This window comes from Eupeodes corollae, chromosome 1, assembly GCF_945859685.1.
Source record: "Eupeodes corollae chromosome 1, idEupCoro1.1, whole genome shotgun sequence".
In the NCBI taxonomy this organism is placed as follows: Eukaryota; Metazoa; Arthropoda; class Insecta; order Diptera; family Syrphidae; genus Eupeodes; species Eupeodes corollae.
Window position 1 is genome coordinate 207,145,583 of NC_079147.1, and position 13,495 is coordinate 207,159,077.

Here is a 13,495-nt window from a genome sequence, read left to right on the forward strand (position 1 = left end):
ACGAGTACGTATAAATCTGAATGTTTGTATTATTTAAACAAGAAAGAATAAATAATTTAATTTTACTTCAACAATTTTTTTAAGGAGAATGAGTTCCTCGGGTTAAAACAAAGTAATAATTTGTTGGAACAAATAGGGAGACAAAACAGGAAAATTACCTGAGAAGAGTTCTACTTTATATGAGCTCTAGAACCAACTGTTTACTTTTAGGACGGTAACTGTAAGGTACCCTGTACATCTACAAATGTTTGGCCCAACTTAACAGATTTTTATTTATTTCCGTGCATTTATAAAATGCTTCATAGAATTAGGAGCGTAAGGCTAAAAGTGCTACAAGCTTGGTCGGTAATTGGCCATTTCATAACATTTTCTTTGAAGCGATTGAACTTTCAAAACATACAAGCAAAGAGGCTCAAGCAACCCAAAGCAAAATTATAAAGGATTGCTGTTGGTAAACGCCTATTTGATGGATTGTTTCTCGAAAAATGGTTTCAATATTACAGAGAAATGCTTCTGCTATTAAAAACATGCCATTGAAAAAAAACACTTCTCAAAATGAAAACTCTTTTTAAGACCAAAAACTGAATTGGTTGCCGTAATGTAGTTGTCAAATCCTCTGCAACCCGTGGTATCCCACTTCGTGGCAAGTTAGTAGATGCATTTTATTATGATTATGATTATGATTTTTAAAAAACGTAGGAATTTGATTAATTGTTTTAAAGCATATACAATTTTTTGGTAATGTTTGTCGTTTGCCTTTTATGAAAAGATTATACAAAATATGTTACCCATTTTGGAACAAAGATCTAAATACATCTCTTTGAGCTTTTGTTCGACTCATGACATAATCAATGTAGACGAGCTTATATATATTTAAAGGTATGTTCAAGAGAACGCAGAAGATTTATGAAAAATTTACAATAAGAAACTTACCACTAAATCATTTTAAGCTTAAACAGAGATTGGACCCAAATAATATCGGGTCTCTCATTAAAAAGGAAGCTTTAGTAAAAACTGAAGCTAGAGGTTAATTAATCACAATGAAAGTCCCTTGAGATAGAAATATTATCTTTCAATTTTGGGGGTTAATACTCAATTGCATAAACTAAGCCCTAAAAACAACAGACGTTCAAACAGTATCCAAGCTTTACGAGACACTAATATCGTTTATGAGTAAAAAACGAAATTTTGATAATTAGAAATGTTGTTTTCCTTGTTGAAACGAATATAAATCCGTTGAAGGTCACGCATTAGTGAAAAACGTCTTAACAGTATAGCTTTATTAAATACTAGCTGAGCCTAGCGGTGTTACTTGCATGCTTTGTTTTAGAACAATTTTGGTTAGTCAAAAAAAGGTTATAGTGAACCAGCTTTAAAATATACACAATACAGAACTATAACCGATTTTTAAACATTCTTGATTGGTGCTCCAAACAAACAAACACTAAAGCTTCATAATATTATGTTAGATAAAAGTTGAACTGACAACAATTGTAGGCAACAAATCTTATCTTATTGAATTTTGTAATAAATAAACACACAAAATAATCATTAACTTAGTTAGAAAGCCTTCTATACTTTCATTTTATTTGACTAAAACTTGGCTGTTTTGGAAAAGAATTGTGTGTCAGTTTGACATTTTCAGAACTAGTGCATTAAACTTAACTTCAGAAAAAAATACATTTTTAAGGTATTCACAGATATTGTGACCATTTATACATTCCTTTTTGTTGACTTAAATGCCGTATTGTCGACACTATTCACCTAAACATTAAATCACTATAAAAACATTGAAGTTCAATCTTTAATAAAAGATTTTATCATTTCTTAATCGTATAACCTACAAGTAGAGTCTTACTTATTTAATCCTATTTTTAGATCTATAAGTTGATACCAAAATGTCTCCAATTAATTGAGTTACCTTTTTTCATCACATGCAAAAACAAACATTCCTATACTCTCATTATATCCTGCCCTAAAATTGAACTCCACCTATATATAATAACAAATAATTAACTTTCTGATATGTGTGTCGAATTGCTGCGTTATTGTGAATACACTTAAATAGGTTAGGGAATCTTTCTCCCATGATGTCCCGCATAATTATTGTCCTTTTTCTGTTCGATATTAAACACCTACTCATAGTTCCAAACTTAATCGATGTTTTTGTATTTTCAATTCTGACATTGACGTCCAAATAATCGAACAAGAAAATAAAAAGGATTTCACTGTTGAAAAAATTGTTCTTTAAGGTTAGATATATCCTGATTAACTTTCCTATCGAATTCAATGATAGTGCCCACGACCGACGACAATTGGAATTTTCGTGTTTTTTTGGTTCGTATGTGTGGAAGAAATAATTGGAAATCTAAATTCCAAAAAAATATATTTCTATAGGAAGGTATGTATGTACATATGTACATTCATCCTTTCCCATCCATCGTCCTTTTCGAACAAATATCGATATTGACGTTGTCATATCGTTTGGGTTATTGAGAAGTTTACCAAATAGAAAACATGTGGTTTGGGGTTCATTATTTTGCTATAAAACTGATTAGGGTTTGAGAATGGGACAATGTGTAGCCAATCTTGTTCACCCGCATACTTAACATCTGTTTTTTGTTTTTTGAACAAAGCCCGACATAATATACACATGATGTGGTGTTTCTATCCCTGAGGCATATATTTGAGCTTATAAGAACAACCAACGACAGGTATTGGTTAATGGAAGGTTCGTGTGTACGACGTACGTATACCTAGTTTTTGAAATTTCCCAACAGGCAAGTGATGGAATTCAACATCGTATTTGATACGTTTTGTGTTCTAATGTCGGAAACAACAGTGCTGGATTTTGTTGAAGAGGATGATCCAAGAAGTGAAAAATATGTAAGATTTTCATTTGGTATTTAAATCTAAATAAAATCACTTGTAGACAATAATGTTGGTTTTTTTGGCACAAACATATCAATACTTTTTTAAAGAATTAAACTGTCCATAATTCGAATATCACCTTAAAATTTGTTTATCACATCAGGTTTTCAAAGTATGACCATTTAAAAATGTTTAAGACAACTGAGAACAGAGATTTACAATAAATTGTGTGATCATTTTGTAAAGTACAAATCTTTGTGTTCTAGAAACAGTTCAAGTTATTCAACTTCGATTTTTTTCAGTCAAAGTTGAACATAAATTAAGAATTTCACTCACAGTTGACTTTTTTAACTGTCCATTTCCAACTTTAGAGTTAATCAACCTTTGATTTCTTAACTCCCAAACAAATGGAATTTGAAAAGAAAATTGGGTTTTTCTTGTAAATAAGACTAACATTTTGTTTAAACATATCTGAGTTAAAGATGGGTTAAAGAATTGACAATCTCTGCTTAATTTTAAAGAAGAATTCATTATCAATAATGAATTAAATGTTTGAACAGTCGTTTTGAAAAACCAATGTGCTGTAATTCTTAGAAAAGTACATTTTTACAGTCAAATAAGTTTTATTTTGTCATGATTTGCGCTTTGAACTTTCCAAAATGTTCACTTGGTTGCATAACTGTCAAAACAAACAAGTTTTACAAACAAAATTTTAAGACGAAGTAAAACATCAAGAACACTTTTCAAAGACTTGATATGAAGTGGGTGTTTTCAACAAATTCTTGTGTAAAGTGTGCCACCTCTAAAGTTTGTATGTGACTGCCAAAATATTGAGAATGGTGACAATAACGATAACGATATGATATCATACAGAGTTTTTTTAGTCTCTGGTGTAGTAGAATCGCATATTTGCTATAGTACTTGATGATCGCTCAATCACACAATTAAACCCCGTTTTTATGGACACAATATTTTCGCTTGATTAGTACTTAATTTAATATAAACACGTTATATTTAAAGAAATTTAATCATGAAGCTGACAGTTTCTGCTTCATTTTCAGGGATATTTTAAAAATAATTTCTAAAGTACGAGATTTTAAACAAAGGAGTTAAGAAAAAATCAGTGAATAACAACATATTATAAGTTGCATTCTAACTCTTAGAGTTTTAATTAACACTTAATTTGATCAACTTGAAAGTTTGCCTTAAGTTTAGGAATAGTGAAAGAAATCGCCCAAAGCATATTATAAAGTATTTGGAAATTCTCATTTATTATTGGACTTTAATGGTTTCATGATTTTGAAAAATACTTTTCATATCTATTTTAAATATCTGCTCAAATTTTAAAAATACCCGTTTTCACCATTATTTTTTCAATTTTTGCAAAAAATTTCAAAATATGTTTAGAGAACAGATTTCAAAACCAAAGATTTAAAATGTTTGCCTTTTCTATAGTAGAAAACGTTATTTCATAAATGGTTCAACGTTTATTAAAGATTTATGTGAGACAGGATACATTTACTATTAATGAATATGAACAAAAGGATTAAAGATTTTGAAAACCATCATTAAAATTTTATTGACAAAAAGTTAAATTCAGTAGCTTTTAAATTTTCTTTCAGAATTGTTTCAAAATACTTTTTAAAAAAAGCACAAAATAGTAAAACTGTGAAAAATTGTCTCTTAGCAGAAAAGTAACATAATTTTTAGGGCTCAGAGGAAATAAAACTTGACTTCTCTAATTTTTTTTTCATTTCTTTTTGTTTTTTATTCATTCATATAAATTAATTAAAGCTAGATACAATCATACAAATTAAATTAAATTGAATGAAGTAAAAAATAGTAATCATTCTTTAACTTATTAAGTTAGTATTGAATGACACGTTTCAATAAATAATTTCAATAAAGGTCTGATGTGGGGTGACAATCAGTACAAAGTAAATTCGTTATTATAATTATAATAAAAGAACACAATATTTTAATCATTATACAATTATTTAATTTAAGATACAAAAGTAGAATTAAAAGATAAAAATGAAGAAGAAAGATAAAAATGAAGAAAAAATCAAAAGACGTAGGAAGAAATAGAAAAAAATTAACTTAACAATTTCAAAAGGTAAATTATTTATTGTTATTTTGTGCTGATAATTAATTTGGGATTCTTAAAATGGATTCAATATGCTCAGTTTCAACAGTGAATAGCCAGTCCTTGACTTTTTTCAAAAAAGAACTCAACCGGGTAGTGTTTCTGATAAAAACAGGCAGTTTATTGAAAAATTTAGGTGCTGTATCAATGTAAAAAAGTGAAAAATGTGTTCTACGAGTGAAAGGTTCATTCATAAGGTGCAAGCTGTTTGTGCGTAGATCATAAATATCTGAGTTTCTACTGGGGATGTTGCCACTTTGTTTAAAAAATTCTTTGAGTACTTTAAAAACATAGAGATGTCTCATTGGTAGAATTTGCAATTCCTTGTATAGGGGCCAACTTGAAGCTAATCGATTTTTGTTAGAAATAATTCTTATCAAGTGTTTTTGTGCTATCAATAGAGGTCTAAAATTATTAGCATAGCACCCACCCCAACTGGTTATACCATATTGAAGTTTTGACTGTGCAAGACCGTTATAAATACATTTTAATACGTTTTTTTGAGCAAAATGGTTTTATAAGATACATTTTCCGAGAAACCAACATCAAATGCGATTTTAAAGTTACATTAAAATAAACAGGGACCTTAAATGATTGCCTTCATTAAGAAATCAACCCTTAATATTAACACAGGCCCATAATGTTTTTCGCATTATGGCCAATCCACCACTGAATATTATTGATTTCAATAATGAAACATCAAAACAAGAATCAGAGTAAAATATGCTGGATTGGGTTATGAGAAATCATACATTTTGTATTTAATCTGGTTTAGTATGAAATAATTTAAAATGTATTTGAACACTTGTGACTCTATAAAAATGGATGATTCTCTATTGCAAGAAGACAATTTTTGGAAAACGATATTTCATTATTTCATGTTCGTTATAGATTCAAAAAATATTTTGAAATTTGTGATATTTTGATCTGTCTCACTTTTTTAATCTTAAAGGAGAGTTGTATTAGCAACATAATGTGTGCTTGTATTTTGGAAACAAACATTTTTGAGAACAGCTTAAAGCTTAAAGTTTCACATGAGTTATGTTAATAAACTCCATTTATTCTTATCTAATCCGAAAAATCAACACATATTTTAAGTTTCCACAACTTTTAATATTATTTTAAAGAGTTTTTCCTTAATATTTTATCTGCTGTAAAGCAAGCTTTAATAATTCTTAGAGTTTGGCTAGCGTGTTCGTTATAAATCTGTGAAACATAAAATTATATATCTAACTACAATATTATGCACATGTTAACAGATTTATTTAAAAGTGATTATATTTATAATGCGTTTGAGAAATAACATTTCATAAGCTTCGCCCACTTTTGATTAAAACACTCTGCTTTTTAGACACAATCTAATTAAGTGTTCCTATTCATCTACACAAACAAACAAACAAAACAAAAATTGTCTCGTAACCAAAGTATTAAACACACAATTCCATTCAAATCTTTATCCAGCTTTTTGAAAAATTAAAAAATAAACACTTTTCTCAAAAACAACAAACAAAACCATTATAATCAGATCAAGTTATATTATATTCCACCATACCCCCAATTTCGTTATAAGAAAAAAATATCCTTTCAAATATTTAAATAGGAATACACTACACAGCACATTAGATTTTATTGTTTATTTATTTTACGTTTTGTACTTAAAAACGAAAAACAAGAACATAATACAATAAATCCATTAAAAAAATCTCTTTTAAAAAAAAACACACATACCACAGGAGAACCAAAGAAAAAGGAGTTCTGCAAAGGACTTTCAGGAGACTTAGAAAAACAAAACGCTTATAACCGAAGACAAATCCTTTATACCTATCTAAAACGATGATAAAAGATTATTGTCCCGCTTAAACCTTTGCGCGTGTTGAGCCCGTGTGGTGTGTCTGTTGTAAAAATATTATCGTTTACACCTTAAAAACACTAAAAGTATATTAAACAAATTTAAAATATTCCTTTTGCCATAAGCAGAAAATGTCTCTGACTTTGACAACAAAAAAAAGGTCTTACATCCTTTGAGTGAGAAGAAAAATCTTTTAAGGACACACACATTTCATATTTACTTAAGCATTATTGGATTTGAATTTAATTTAGCTCAAGAACGATGTTTGAAGCGAAAACACACTAGATAAAGATAACATTGTCAAATTTTTTGTTTTGAAGTTGACATAGTTTTGAAAATGAAAAAGAAAAACATTTGACATGACACCGGCACGCACCTTATTATGCTTCGAAGGATATCTTGAAGTTCTAGCACATTAAAATCTTTTATTTTTACTTTGACTCAAAGTAAATTTGCCTTGACATAATTTTTTTTCACTCTCAGTGAAATCAGAAAAGTTAACTGATGTAACTCTTAAGTGCCTTGCACATGAGACATGTGAATTATAAATGTTCACAAAAATTTTGACAATTCATTTGAACGACTGGCATACTCGTAGAAACTAGGAACTGTGAGTGTTAATAAATTTTTTACCATAATCAATTTTGAAAGAAAATATCAAATATGCTAAAAGTTTCCTTCGATCTTCCTTCATAATAAATTGAAAAAGTAAATTATATGCATATTGGTAAATTTCAATTCCGAAACAACAAAGTGATCTAATTTGTGGCCAATGAAAAATAATTGAAAATTGATTTTTGTGAGCAATACGTAATAAGTTGTTCTTCTTTTTAAATGGAAGTTTACTTAATATTTTTAAAAGAATTTCCATTATCAAACAAAGCACAAGTGTTGTAGTAATAAAATGTTTTTATATCCAACATAATGTAAAAAATTTAACAATTTTTTAAATATAATTTAGAATGTAACTATTATGTTTAAAATACAAAACTTACGACAGTGACAATAGTCGTTGAGTTAAATTTAAATCAATTTTAACAATTTTGTAGTTTTATGAACAATTAAAAAAAACTTGTATTTATTAGGTTTATTAAGTTTTCTGATAATTGCATCAAATGTTAAGCTGAGCCCAAAAAATACAATGATAATTTCATGGTATAATCTTGAAATGCGTCATTATTGAAAAACGATGAAATATGGAACAAAACTTTTACGTTTGGTTTGAATTTTCATTGATTCTTGACCAAGTTTTTTCGATGTTAAAATTAACATTGAAACATGACATAAATTGAATGGTCACCATTTTTACGCACAAACGATGCTTCATTTTCAGTTGGTACATGAATTGGTATTAAAGAACCATCTACGATTCCAGCAACACATGATAAATTTGGAAAGCTCATAAAACGTTGTGGTAAGGAAATTATATTTTCTGGCCGATGAATTTCTTCTCCCGAAAGTTGATCTATCATAAAATTACGAACACCTCTGAACCGCCGATGAATTGTTGCTTTTGAAACACTCTGTCCATCGGCAACTACATGGTTCTCTGTTCCACTTCCAAGCCATTGTTATACACATAGGAGCTGGGTTTTAGCATCCAGAGAGTAATTCCTCTTTGTAGGATGCTGTAGACTTGATAAAATACATTCCGTGGTTGTTTTTCCGACACAAGTTTTTTTCTTTAAATTGGAGGCCATTTAACGATTCGAAACCATTATTTGTAATCTGTTAAAAAATCAAGGTCGCCGGCGACTATTACACGTCTTTCACTTGAAAATATATCATTAGTCATTTTAGGTCTTTTCATTATCCACTCTTGAACGTAACTGAGTTCCTTTTCGTAATTGTCAATTGAATAATGATACATTGTAAACTGTAATTTTATTTTATAACAAAACTGTTTGTAAAAATTTGTCGGAAAATTCCTGACAATAGAAAAATACTTGCCAATTCATTGACATGCCAATTTCTTTATAAAAAGGAAAGATGACTTTTATCGACTATTTTCTTATAATTCTAAAAAACTATCATATTTTGTATGGAACAGATTTTGACAATTTTCAAGTTTTAAATTATTAAATTGTAACTTGTCGCAATTGTGAAAGTTTATAAAAAAGGCCACTGGGTCTCCCAAATATACTTAAACGGAATTTTTGTAAAAACATTTCAAGTTGCATGCAGTACATAATAAAGTCTCGTTGTGTCCAAACCTATTTTTGTTTAGATTATGCTAGTGTACAACTTCCCGATGCCATTCTTATATTATGCAGAACCCACAGCCCAAATCATGTCAGGGATCGAGGGGACCAACAACTTTTATGTCGAATCTAAAGGTCTTATTTGAAATAGCAGTTTTCATGAGAAGAATTAGTGAAAAAACTTTGTCGATGGAACATTCAGAGATTAAAGCCAAAACCTTTAGCATGACTGTCATACGAACCAACCATCACGCCACGATACTACAAGACAGCTAATATTGGTGATAGAAAAGTTGCAGGTGGCCTCTTAACTGGAATTATTACATTCCCTTACGTCAGCTTAGAAAATCAAAGGAAGACCTAATGTGTGTTTTTTTCTGGGGAAGCACAGAAATTCGACAACCATAATTGGACCTCACCAAATCCATTCAAAATTGTATTTTTGGATTGTTTTTTTTTTTTTTTTTGAAGTTAGTCCATGCTGTTATCAATCAAATTTCTTTTATCAATCGAATTTCTTAATTCCCTGAAATAACATGCCAACATGGATTGTCACCTTAGAATTGGTTCCGAATCATATTGCATAACATTAATCAACCTCGATTATGAAAAAAGATCATTAGCAGTGTCATTGAAACAACAGTTATCAAAGGGAAATACAAATTAGTTTTTGTTTTAATTCCACGTATTCAAACGGCTGCATTTCCCTGACGCTTGGCCTTCGCTTTGACCATAAACAATGCCCAAGGCCAATCGTTGGAAATTTCCGGAATTAATTTGGAATATCGTTATTTATGTTTGTAGCTTATTCACGTTTAGGAAAACTATACACTCTATTTATTTATGCTCCAAAAAACGAATTTAAAATAATGTTTTACCAACAACTTCTAAATAATTTATTATTTCTACCAATACAAAATATTCAAATTTTTTAAATCAATATATTTTGCCTATTGATAAAACAATTTAATTTGAAAAGTTTAGAATGTATCAAAACCAGTACATACCTAGAGTTTGGAAAAAAATATTACTTTTTCAATTACTTTTATTGAAGAATTTTAATAACTAAGAATATATAATTGATAAGTTTAAATTACTTGAAATTTAATTGAATTAAAAATGTAATTGACAACAAAGGTAATGATCAGAAAAAGCAGCAATGAATACTTTTGTTAGTACAAATTTGACAATAATGTTCAGTTACATTTTTACTTAATTTTCATTTGCATGCAATTAGTAATTAAATTACAATTACAAGTAATTAAATTGTATATTTTTTTCAATTATAATAACAAGTAATTAAAAATGTGTATTTAAAGAATAACTTGAATTCCTTAAGAGAATATTTTTAAACAAACTATTATAGTGTAACAAAATCAGAAAATAGTTGAAACACGATCAACCTGTCAACTTTTTTAAAGTTTAATTTTCTAAGAAAAATTAAGTTTTTGAAAGTGTAGATTTTTCAAAGCTCTGTTTTTTTCCCTTTCTCTCTCATTTTCAGGTTGAAAGAAACCGTGCAATTTTGAAGAATGTCGGAAAACGAGGCCCAGATCAACACCACCCTGGTCCAGATCCAAGCAGTATTCTCTACGAACTATTACACAGCGGCGGCGACAACATCGAAGATGAAAACTCAAAAAAGATTCGGAACATGAATGGAGACTATGCCACCAATGTGCTTGGCGACGACGAATCAGCTGATGACAATGACTATCATTTAAGGTACCTCTACCGTTTGCACAAGAATCGTTACAACAGAAAATAAATTTCTCAAATAAATTCCAAAACTTTAATCACACCTTTGTTAAGCAAAACCATCAGCGAACAAAACTAAACATTTCTAACTTTATGCTTCTACCTTATATAAAGTGGGCCCAATTAAGCCGGGGCACATTTTAATAATAATTATTATATTTTTTGGCTATAACAATCGTTCTTACAAAAATAAAACAAAACTATACAAAAATACTGATAATGAAGAATTAACACAAACAAAAATAAAAATAGTTCCTTAAGCTGCATTTAAAACAAAATTTAAATTTGCTTTAAGTTTGTTTCTTTTTAAGTTTAACTTTTGTATTTTATATTTTAAATGCGTTGCTTGGTTCAATTTATGTTAGTACTTTTATTTTTCTACAAAATTGGTAAATGCAATATTACATAACGAATCTTCTCAAAAAAATATTAAAAATATGTATATTTATAATTGTATTTTTTTAATTATGTTTAAAATTATAAATAAGTGTATTTTTCTATTGTTGAACACAAAACAAAAATTAAAAAAAAAAAAATAATTTATATAAAATATTATAATCAATCAATGTAAATTTTTATTAAGTTTCAAAAAATCAAAGCACAAAGTGAAAAAAGATAATTAAATTAAAAAAATATGGATTGAATAAGATATTTAGAAAAAAAAATAAAGAATAAAATATGGTAAAATGCAATTTCAGTCCGTGTCAAAAATGTTTACTACTGGAAAGTTCCCTCCCCTTATTACTTTTTTAATTTTCAAATCTCAAAATCCACCGAACTTTTTTTACTCTTTTCCTTTTATGCTTCATTCATTCATTCATTGAGAAATTTCAAAACAAAAATTAATCAAAAAAATTTCATCTCAATTATGTAAAAAAATACAAAAATTAAAATAACACATTTTCAGTAAAATAAAATAATATTCAAAATATTATCTGTTCCACAAGAGTTCATAAAGTAAAATTAAAAAATAATGAAAGATAGAAAACTTATTACCTATCTATCCTTAATGAAAAACAAAATCAATCTTATACATACAAAATTTAAACAAAAAACAAAACTATTATGTATATTTGGAATAAATGTTGTTAATGCTAAATTTTAATGAAAATTAAAAGACAAAAAAAAATAAAGAAAACACAAAACCAGAAATCAGAAATACCAAAATGTATATAAATCAAAAATAAAATTTAAATAAAATGAACAAAAATATTTAAAATAAATAATTGCAAGCATGCTTTTCTTTGATTTTTCTTTTCTACATAACCTATAAGAGGATTTAGATGGGTAGATTTTATGACATAAAAGAAAATAAATGGAAAAATGTAGATTCTGTTTGGTATTTACAATAATGCAAAATTTGGCTTCAGCTGGAACTGCAAAAATATTGCCAATCATAAAATAAGCTACCATTAGTTTTCATCATTTAAACCAAACATATATTTCCTGATTGAAATAAAGTATTTGAGGTTAAAGTTGATCATTGAAAGGAAAACTGACAGGAAGGAATGCAAAGAAAATGGAACGCTTTCAATGAAACCATTTTATTTTGAGTTACAAACTCAGATTTGAGCTGTTCATTCAAAACGATTTCATCACCGGAAAATTAAAACTTAAGTAAAAAAAAAATTTATAGATCTAATAAAATTTATTTTTAGGAAAAAACAATTCCAAAACTCATTAGAGTCATTTTAGTACCAATCATAAAACAATCAATTTTTTCAGTGGTTTTAAAATCTCGAAACAAAATTTTCAATGGTGAAAATTAATAATAGCTATAACTGCCACCTTTAGAAGCAATGGACAGTAAAGTGTTCCCTATTTTAGTGTTCTCCGAGAAAATGTCTGAATAGACTGAGATTGATTAGCAGCGTTCATTGAGCTGAAGTAGTGTACTCTTGTACTGATAGCTGTCAATAACAGCAGATGTTCGTTTTTCATTGTATTTTGTTAACCAAGATTTGATTTTTTTACGCGCTTTGAGTTTTTGAATTAAATTCCATTTTGCTTGACAAAGGTTTTCAAAATCGTTGGTGACCTTCAATTTTGACAGATACCAAACTTACAAAAAACTGCAAATTATGTATATCCAGTGCTCTGGAGTAAGAGAAAGAGCTAAATCTATTGGCAAAAGTTCCTCCTTTTTGGTAAAGTCAAATCTTGAAGTGTGACGAAGTAAGCGCATAACGTGCGGTTTCCTAATACTTTTATTTTGTACAGGGTTTTTCAAAAATAAGTTTCGTTTTGAGTGGCCTGATATTTGCACAGCGTTTATACTTTTGAATTTACTCAATACTTTACATCGCACGATGGACGCAAAACTTTTAAAATTCACTAAGAAAAATTCTAGTTTAAGATTTTGTAAGAGACGTTTCCATAAAGTTTCTCTTTAACTGTTGGCCGTTTATTTCTCCCTTTACAAAATTTGATGGAGCTGTAAGACATTTGAAAAAATGGGAATAGGCCTTGACATTTGACAAGGCAGAACAATGTTTTGCAACATTCTTTGGAAAAGAACATTTTTTAGCGTTTAAAAGGAAAGGAGTTTAAAAAAAATGTGAAACAGGGAGACAACGTCATGAAGTCGTACTTCTTGGTTTAGTTTTGGACCGATTTTCCAAATTCATTACAATTAAGACCAAGAAAATGATGTTTTAAACCTCGATAACA

The 13,495-nt window shown here is 28.5% G+C and overlaps 1 protein-coding gene across 2 annotated transcripts in view; it reads left to right on the forward strand.

The window, feature by feature from the left end:
• The window catches only part of LOC129943087 (uncharacterized), a 54,357-nt gene extending 42,334 nt beyond the window's left edge, over positions 1–12,023 (forward strand). The window contains exon 4 of one of the 2 annotated variants that reach the window (XM_056052306.1): positions 10,572–12,023. In XM_056052306.1, the coding sequence (XP_055908281.1) occupies positions 10,572–10,835 (264 nt within the window). In that variant the 3' untranslated portion in view covers positions 10,836–12,023. The remainder of the gene's footprint in view (positions 1–10,571) is intronic. The other variant, XM_056052305.1, reaches the window with a different exon arrangement.
• Positions 12,024–13,495: the final 1,472 nt, after the last annotated feature.